Source organism: Nerophis lumbriciformis, linkage group LG03, assembly GCF_033978685.3.
Source record: "Nerophis lumbriciformis linkage group LG03, RoL_Nlum_v2.1, whole genome shotgun sequence".
Classification (NCBI taxonomy): domain Eukaryota; kingdom Metazoa; phylum Chordata; class Actinopteri; order Syngnathiformes; family Syngnathidae; genus Nerophis; species Nerophis lumbriciformis.
Genome location: NC_084550.2, coordinates 19,812,501 through 19,822,875, shown reverse-complemented (window position 1 = coordinate 19,822,875; position 10,375 = coordinate 19,812,501). Strand labels below are relative to the sequence as shown.

At 39.6% G+C, this 10,375-nt stretch overlaps 1 protein-coding gene across 1 annotated transcript in view; it reads left to right on the top strand.

Moving 5' to 3' along the window:
- The first annotated feature begins 9,757 nt into the window (after positions 1 to 9,757).
- The window catches only part of LOC133580592 (ras-related protein Rab-18), a 20,600-nt gene continuing 19,982 nt past the window's right edge, over positions 9,758 to 10,375 (top strand). Inside the window, exons 1-2 of the mRNA XM_061934870.2 lie at positions 9,758 to 9,956; positions 10,223 to 10,278. Coding sequence (XP_061790854.1) covers positions 9,889 to 9,956; positions 10,223 to 10,278 — 124 coding nt within the window. The 5' untranslated portion in view covers positions 9,758 to 9,888. The remainder of the gene's footprint in view (positions 9,957 to 10,222; positions 10,279 to 10,375) is intronic.

Genomic DNA, 10,375 nt, shown 5'->3' with positions numbered 1-10,375 from the left:
ATGAACATCTGATTAAAATGATTCAGGATGCTATTCAGGAAACAATCCCTGAAAAAATTATCAAAAATCATACCTCAGAAAAAAATCCCTGGATTACAAGGGGGATCTTAAAGTCCATCAGACAAAAGAATAAACTCTACAAATGTTATATTTCGAACCCTACTACTGTCAACAAAGAAAAATACACAAATTATAGAAATAAATTAACTCATATTATCAGGAAAAGTAAGCGCAACTATTATTCTGAACTATTACAAGCATCGCAGGGGGATTGTAGGAGAACATGGAACGTGTTGAATACTGTTCTCAACAAGGGACATAAGGCCCCTGTTGTTCCGGATACAGGGTCAAATAGGGCTGATCTTGCCAATAGTTTTAATAAATTTTTTGCTTCTATTGGGGAAAACCTATCCAGTAAAATAGGTCAACCTCCAGGGTATTCCTTTAAAGAATTTTTATCAGGCAGCTACCCTAGCTCCTTTTTCATGCAGCCAACCGACATCAATGAGCTTTATACGATCATTATGGACCTAAAGTCATCACATACAGCTGGAGTGGACGGGATATGTAGCAAAATCTTGAAAGCCATAGCAAATGTGATCATAAATCCTCTCTGTCACTGTATAAACCTGTCACTTAGTGCTGGCATTGTACCCAAAATGTCCAAAGTGGCAAAAATAATCCCAATTTTTAAATCAGGTGATAAAAATAATATGAACAATTATAGGCCAATTTCAATTTTACCAACATTTTCAAAAATATTTGAGAAAGTGGTCTATAACCGACTGAATGGCTTTCTGGAAAAACTAAATATCCTTGTCCCCTCCCAATATGGTTTTCGTAAAAAAAGCACCACCTGTATGGCTATACTCGACCTTTTGGAAAAGGTCAATGACTGTATTGAAGAAGGAAAATGCGGTATTGGCATTTTTTTGGATCTATCCAAGGCCTTTGACACAATAGACTTTGAGATCTTATTGTATAAACTATATCACTATGGTGTCAGAGGGGTACCTCTCGATTGGTTCCGCTCTTACCTATACGGAAGGCAGCAATGTGTATGCGTCAATGATCACAATTCACCCTGTATGACCATAAATTATGGGGTTCCCCAGGGATCCATCTTGGGGCCTCTCCTCTTTATCCTATACATAAATGATTTTGTAAACTCCTCCGAAACTTTTCATAAAATAATTTTTGCTGACGATACAAATTTGTTTACCTCACACAGGAGCCTACACGATCTACAAGTAACTGTCAATTCAGAGCTTGTGAAAGTAGATTCCTGGTTCAAATGCAATAAGCTCTCACTTAATGTAAATAAAACAAATTTTATTCTATTTCGATCTAATAAAAACCGGACAAATACTGAGCACTGCCATATCAACATCAATGGGCAGGAAATACAGAGAGTGTACTCCACAAAATTCCTGGGGGTCATCATTGACGAATACCTCAATTTCAAATGTCACATTAGCCATCTGTTAAACAAATTATCCAAATATGTTGGCCTGTTCTTTCACCTTCGTCATTATCTTCCTCTTTATGCTCTACTCACACTATATAAAACTCTCTTTGAACCACATCTAAACTACTGTAATGTCATCTGGTGTAACACCTTCCCTACCTACCTCCACAAATTAGAATCTATGCAAAAGAAAATTATACGGGCCCTGTCATGGTCCAAGTTTAATGCCCCCACTCGACATCTATTCCATAATTATCATCTCTTAAGACTGACAGAGTTCAATATTTATCAAAATGCTTGTTTAACCTATCAAGTCATTTACAGTCTGAATTTAAGGCTCTGTAGCTTGGTTCCTATCTACCATCCCCAGCATGCCCACAACACTCGTAACTTAGATTTGATATCAGGGAAACATCGTTTACTGGATTGTACCGCTCGAAGTGTTGTATGCAGGGGACCAAAGATTTGGAACCGGCTTAATGAGAACCTCAAGATGCTGTATCCATTCTCCAACTTCAAAAATAAACTAAAAACTTATCTATTAACCACCTATATTTAATGCCTCATGTAGGGTAGACTACTGTTGGGTTTTGCATGGTTGAATGAATGTATGTATGTATGTGTATGCTTGCTTTAGTACTATTATCTTGTGTTAATCATATAGCGTTGTTTATTGTTGTTGTACTTGCTACCACGTTCCATCATTCCATGTATATTCCATCATTTCATGTATATTCTATCCTCTGGACCCCCTGTCAAAAGCTTCTTCTAGCTTATTTGGGGGACCCTTTCACATACCAACATCTTTAAATGATGATATTTTACTACTATTGTATTTGTTATATGGTATTGTGAATAAAAAAACTTGAAAAAAAAAAAAAAAAAAAATGATGGTGGGCCGCAGCTCTCAGGCGCTGCCTAGCCGTCCATCACCCCTATGGGATTTGCGTCGAGGGCGTTAGATTGGGGGTGGGGTATGTTGTGTGTGGCGTATTATTTATATGTTGTCTGTCTATCTGTGTTGGCCCTGCGATGAGGTGGCGACTTGTCCAGGGCGTACCCCGCCTTCTGCCTGAATGCAGCTGAGATAGGCTCCGGCACCCACCCCAAAAGAGACAAGCGGTAGAAAATGGATGGATGGATATAGTCGAGGTTTCTGTAGTTTATCCGTTATACCAGGGGTTTCCAAAGTTTTTGATATTTTTTATTTTAAAAACCAATACAATATATGTATTAAAAACATATATACATTTAGGCCTCCACTCAGGCTTGATCCTAAAGGGTTTTGGTCCAAAAAAATCTTAAAAATGTTTCATTATTCAGTATTATTTTTTTATTATTATTCAAGTTTTAAATCTCTTGATCAACATTAGGTCGATCTGTCAATATAACGTTTTTAAATATTTAAGTTGTATGCTCTTTTTGTCAAAGAAAAACGTTTTTTTAATGGAAAAAACACAAAATATGCAATATCAGCAGTTTTAACCCCTGGTCTATCCTGGGTTTTGTGAAGATACGATTGTGTTCCATACACACATGTAATCGAGGACTCTTAATCAATAAAGTATGATAGAGGTTGAAGAAATTACTGGCAAAATATTGCCTCAGCAACACCCAGGTGTAGCTCAATGGTTAAGACTGCTGCTTCTCACCCGGTACTACTGGGTTCAGATCCATAACTTGGAAGATGTTGTTTTTTTGTTTTGCTTCGATCATAGTTCACTGATAACATTTGTATAGAAGCGAAAACTTAACTGAAATGGGAGCTAGTATAGCTCAATGGTCAGCACTGTGGGCTCCTAATACAAGGGTAGTGAGTTCAAATCCCATACATGGAATAGTTTTGGTTCGGTTCGGAGAGGTTCGGTTCGGAGAAGTTCGGTTCGGAGAGATGCGGTTCGGTTGGTAAACATGTGGTTCGGAGAAGTTCGGTTCGGAGAGATGCGGTTCGGTTCGGAGAGGAGGCCGTTGTTTGACTTAATCTTTTTGGGAAAACCATGTCGGGGTATTAAGTCATTCACAAGCCATTTAATTACTGATTTTGTAAGTTTGCGAATTGGTGCCGTCTGCCAAAATTATGAAGCAGGGTGGGCATTAAAAATGGCAGACAGAAAAGCGAGGAATCAAGATCAACCTGAATGAGTGTGTGCGAGTGAGTGTAATTCCTGAGGTGGGTGGGACTAAGAGTACAAAGTTAATAAAAAAGAGCATGGAATAGGTTTGGTTCGGTTCGGAGAGATGCGGTTCGGAGAGTTTCGGTTTGAAGAGATGCGTTTCGGAGAGTTTCGGTTCGGAGAGATGCGGTTCGGAGAGATGCGGTTCGGAGAGATGCAGTTCGGAGAAGTTCGGTTCGGAAAGATGCGGTTCGGTTGGTAAACATGTGGTTCGGTTCAGAGAGAGGTTCACTGATAACATTTGTATATAAGCGAAAACTTAACTATATTTGGAGCTAGTATAGCTCAATGGTCAGCACTGTGGGCTCCTAACACAGGGGTAGTGAGTTCAAATCCCATGCATGGAATAGGTTCGGTTCGGAGAGACGCGGTTCGGAGAGACGCGGTTCGGAGAGACGCGGTTCGGAGAGTTTCGGTTTGGAGAAGTTCGGTTCGGAGAGATGCGGTTCGGTTGGTAAACATGTGGTTCGGAGAAGTTTGGTTCAGAGAGATTCGGTTCGGAGAGGAGGCCGTTGTTTGACCTAATCTTTTTGGGGAAACCATGTCGGGTTATTAAGTCATTCACAAGCCATTTAATTACTGATTTTGTAAGTTTGCGAATTGGTGCCGCCTGCCAAAATTATGAAGCAGGGTGGGCATTAAAAATGGCAGACAGAAAAGCGAGGAATCAAGATCAATCTGAATGAGTGTGTGCGAGTGAGTGTAATTCCTGAGGTGGGTGGGACTAAGAGTACAAAGTTAATAAAAAAGAGCGTTGACCAATGACCTCTCCTGGGTACTATTAAAATAAAATAGGCTAATTGTAATTGGATTAAAAAAAAAGTTTATTAAATAATTATTTTAACATTACATGGGAGAGGTGACACAATAAAATAGATGTCACCTTCAGATGGTTTTGTAAATTACACATCAACTCAACCAGGATTCAAACCCAGCACCCTTCAACTTGAGTCAACAGTCTTAACCACTGGGCTACCCTGGCTCTTGTGGAGTCAGTATTTTTATTTGTACACAAATGTAATCGAGGACTCCTGGCTCAGTAAAGTATGATGAGGTAGAACAAAATACCAGCAACCAGAGTGGGGTTCGAACCCAGTACCTTTCCTTCCAAGTCAGCAGTCTTAAACACTGGGCTATCCTCTGCCTTGCGAAGAGTAGAATTATTTCCATACACAAATGTTATCTACGACCCCTGGCTCGCTAAAGTATGATGAGGTAGAACAAAATGACATCAACCAGAGTGGGGTTCGAACCCAGTACCTTTCATTCCGAGTCAGCAGTGTTAACCCCTGGTCTATCCTGGGTTTTGTGAAGATACGATTGTGTTCCATACACACATGTAATCGAGGACTCCTAATCAATAAAGTATGATAGAGGTTGAACAAATTGCTGTCAAAATATTGCCTCAGCAACACCCAGGATAGCTCAGTGGTTAAGACTGCTGCTTCTCACCCGGTACTACTGGGTTCAGATCCATAACTTGGAAGATGTGGTTTTGTCTTAATCATAGTTCACTAACTACATGTGATTTGATGTGGAGAGTGGAGTATCTTAGTCACCATTTGATTGGCAGCAGTTAACGGGTTATGTTTAAAAGCTCATACCAGCATTCTTCCCTGCTTGGCACTCAGCATCAAGGGTTGGAATTGGGAGTTGAATCACCAAAAATGATTTCCAGGCGCGGCGCCGCTGCTGCCCACTGCTCCCCTCACCTCCCAGAGGGTGAACCAGGGGATGGGTCAAATGCAGACGACAAATTTCATTACACCTAGTGTGTGTGTGACAATCATTGGTACTTTAACTTAACACATACAAACTGTAGCACACAAAAAAGCACATTTAATAAAAAAAACGTTATTATGGTCTTACCTTTACTTAGAAATTAAGTCCATGCGCCGCAACTAAAGCCCTCACTTAAACTGCAAGATTGAATCTATTTAAAAAAGTGTAACCGAGGGTTTATAAATGTTGCCTATACTGTATGAAACTACAAAATAACAAACACGGAGGCTCCAGTTTACACGAGGACCACTTTATTTACATTCTTTCAAAAACCTCTGCAACGTGACATCACTTCCGCTCTTAGCGCCTTCAAAATAAGAGCTCAAGGCATATACTGTATAACAGCGCATAACAGGAACTTAACATCACAAAGAGGAAAGCCCCTGAAAATAGGTTACAAAAGTTATTTAATAAGAAGCCAAAAAGTGCAAAAACAATAATGTTCGTGTTGGAGGAGTTGTGAATTAGGTTACCTAATGTTGTGGCCCTGCAGTCATTCACAACTCCTCCAACACCAACATTATTGTTTTTGCACTTTTTAGCTTCTTATGAAATAATTTTTGAAAATAGATTCAATCTTGCACGTGGAAAGTTTAAGTGTGGGCTTTAGTTGATATAACAATTCTACAGCGGGGGTGCAGGAGGCGAGCCTCAGCCAGTGCGTCTTTTGCAGCCGTTTTATGATCGCTCAGCACAAGAAATACTTTACACACATACAGTGGTTGACAAAATACACTGTACATTATATGCCTCAGCTAACTAAACTATGGAAATGTATAATATAGTTCATATAGCAATACAGTCTCACTGCACAGCAGGCCAGCAGTTAGCCGAGTCATTGCGCAATCCATGTTGCGGCACTGAGTGACGTGCCTCAACTGGCTGCTGATCACCGCACCGTCTCTTCTCAGTATTTGAACGGCAAATGTGAAAATTCTGCGATTGTGAATAAAAATAATCTAAACCTGGTGAAGTTAAATGGAAAATAACTGTATAGTATTTTCACTGGATACATATAACAATTTAATTTTTTTTTTTTCTTTTTACTTTTTTTTTCTTTCCATGATGGCCCTGCCTCACCTGCCTCTAGTGACTGCACGTCACTGATATACAGTATATATATATTAGGGATGTCCAATAATGGCTTTTTGCCGATATCCAATATTGTCCAACTCTTTAATTACCGATATTGATATCAACCGATACTGATATATACAGTCGTGGAATTAACACATTATTATGCCTAATTTGGACAACTAGGTATGGTGAAGATAAGGTCCTTTTTATTAAAAATTTATAAAATAAAATAAGATCAATAAATTAAAAACATTTTCTTGAATAAAAAATAAAGTAAAACAATATAAAAACAGTTACATATAAACTAGTAATTAATGAAAATGAGTAATAATAATAATAATAATAACTGGGATTTATATAGCACTTTTCTAAGTACCCAAAGTCGCTTTACATGTAGAACCCATCATTCATTCACATCTGGTGGTGGTAAGCTACTTTCATAGCCACAGCTGCCCTGGGGTAGACTGACGGAAGCGTGGCTGCAATTTGCGCCAACGGCCCCTCCGACCACCACCTATCATTCATCATTCAATTCACCGGTGTGAGTGGCACCGGGGGCAAAGGGTGAAGTGTCCCGCCCAAGGACACAACGGCAGCGATTTTTTGGATGGTAAGAGGCAGGGAGCGAACCTGCAACCCTCAGGTTTCTGGCACGGTTGCTCTACCCACTACGCCATGCCGCCCCAAGTAAAATTAACTGTTAAAGGTTAGTACTATTAGTGGACCAGCAGCACGCACAATCATGTGTGCTTACGCCGGACTGTATCCCTTGCAGACTGTATTGATATATATTGTTATATAATGTAGGAACCAGAATATTAATAACAGAAAGAAACAACCCTTTTGTGTGAATGAGTGTAAATGGGGGAGGGAGTTTTTTTTGGGTTGGTGCACTAATTGTAAGTGTAGCTTGTGTTTTTTATGTTGATTTAACAAAAACAAATAAAATAAAAAAAGTAAAAAACGATACCTATACTAAAAAAAACGATACCGATCATTTCCGATATTACAATTTAAAGCATTTAATATATATATATATATATATATATATATATATATATATATATATATATATATATATATATATATATATATATATATATATATATATATATATATATATATATATACACAGGTAAAAGCCAGTAAATTAGAATATTTTGAAAAACTTGATTTATTTCAGTAATTGCATTCAAAAGGTGTAACTTGTACATTATATTTATTCATTGCACACAGACTGATGCATTCAAATGTTTATTTCATTTAAGTTTGATGATTTGAAGTGGCAACAAATGAAAATCCAAAATTCCGTGTGTCACAAAATTAGAATATTACTTAAGGCTAATACAAAAAAGGGATTTTTAGAAATGTTGGCCAACTGAAAAGTATGCAAATGAAAAATATGAGCATGTACAATACTCAATACTTGGTTGGAGCTCCTTTTGCCTCAATTACTGCGTTAATGCGGCGTGGCATGGAATCGATGAGTTTCTGGCACTGCTCAGGTGTTATGAGAGCCCAGGTTGCTCTGATAGTGGCCTTCAACTCTTCTGCATTTTTGGGTCTGGCATTCTGCATCTTCCTTTTCACAATACCCCACAGATTTTCTATGGGGCTAAGGTCAGGGGAGTTGGCGGGCCAATTTAGAACAGAAATACCATGGTCCGTAAACCAGGCACGGGTAGATTTTGCGCTGTGTGCAGGCGCCAAGTCCTGTTGGAACTTGAAATCTCCATCTCCATAGAGCAGGTCAGCAGCAGGAAGCATGAAGTGCTCTAAAACTTGCTGGTAGACGGCTGCGTTGACCCTGGATCTCAGGAAACAGAGTGGACCGACACCAGCAGATGACATGGCACCCCAAACCATCACTGATGGTGGAAACTTTACACTAGACTTCAGGCAACGTGGATCCTGTGCCTCTCCTGTCTTCCTCCAGACTCTGGGACCTCGATTTCCAAAGGAAATGCAAAATTTGCTTTCGTCAGAAAACATGACTTTGGACCACTCAGCAGCAGTCCAGCTGGGCTCTCATAACACCTGAGCAGTGCCAGAAACTCATCGACTCCATGCCACGCCGCATTAACCCAGTAATTGAGGCAAAAGGAGCTCCAACCAAGTATTGAGTATTGTACATGCTCATATTTTTCATTTTCATACTTTTCAGTTGGCCAACATTTCTAAAAATCCCTTTTTTGTATTAGCCTTAAGTAATATTCTAATTTTGTGACACACGGAATTTTGGATTTTCATTTGTTGCCACTTCAAATCATCAAAATTAAATGAAATAAACATTTGAAAGAATCAGTCTGTGTGCAATGAATAAATATAATGTACAAGTTACACCTTTTGAATGCAATTACTGAAATAAATCAAGTTTTTCAAAATATTCTAATTTACTGGCTTTTACCTGTATATGCATATATATATATATATATATATATATATATATATATATATATATATATATATATATATATATATATATATATATAGACCAAACCCGGGCTTCACGGTGGAAGAGGGGTTAGTGCATCTGCCTCACAATACGAAGGTCCTGAGTAGTCTTGGGTTCAATCCCGGGCTCGGGATCTTTCTGTGTGGAGTTTGCATGTCCTCCCCGTGACTGCGTGGGTTCCCTCCGGGTACTCCGGCTTCCTCCCACTTCCAAAGACATGCACCTGGGGATAAGTTGATTGGCAACACTAAATTGGCCCTAGTGTGTGGATGTGAGTGTGAATGTTGTCCGTCTATCTGTGTTGGCCCTGTGATGAGGTGGCGACTTGTCCAGGGTGTATACCCCGCCTTCCGCCCGATTGTAGCTGAGATAGGCTCCAGCGCCCCCCGCGACCCCAAAGGGAATAAGCGGTAGAAAATGGATGGATGGATGGATAGACCAAACCCCAAACCGGGTGGCATTTGTGAAACTCAAGCACCTAATATAAACAGGTGTGTCCCTTTCCAAATCAAGTCCTACCAGCAAAATGTTATCCCATTTTGGGAAAAAAAAACCTGTTAGATAACTAAATATGGAAAAAGTGAACTGCTGTACATATATAGTTTCAAAATACTATAATAATGATTATGTAGAGATGAATACCTTACTACCAATAGAAGTTTGGCTAACTCAGGAATGCAGATCCAATACTTGTCTCCCTGTGACCTTTGGTCTGACACGCCAATTGTGTTTTTCTCCCGAGGAAAGATAACTGTTACGTCACACCTGCGTTTGAAGATTATCGGTGACGTCACCGCGGGCGGAAGTTGCGCGGCGCAGTGTGTGCGCAGGCTGGCACGGCTAAGGACGGGAGTCACCAGGCGTCTGCTGCTCAAATAAAACCTCCCAAAACAACACCCGTTGCGTCCAACAAACGAACATTACATTGGAATATGGATGACGACGTGTTGACGACTCTGAAACTGTTGATAATAGGCGAGAGCGGAGTGGGGAAGTCCAGGTTTGTTGTCTCTTGCGCTAGCTAGCTAGCCCGCTAGCTTAGTCTGTTGACGTTGATGTGTAAAGTTTTGTTAGCACTGTTTTTTCCCAACAGCAGATTCGACACACACTTGTTATGATTAAATCACGATCGACGTGAATTTATTCACATATATTTTATTTTGCTATTACTTCAGCTGATGCCCTCCTCCCCCATTTGTTTTGAAAGTCTCCTGTTACAATAGGAAGTGTTATGTCAACTCACAAAAGCTGTTTTTTAATTAACAGCCTTCTCCTGAGATTCACCGAGGACACTTTCGACCCAGAACAGTCTGCAACAATAGGTTTCCTTTCCTCACACAAGTTGTCCATGATTGTGTTAATTACTTCTAAAAAATATATTTTAATCTTTCCTCCATATTCCTCCCTCTCGCCGGGAAA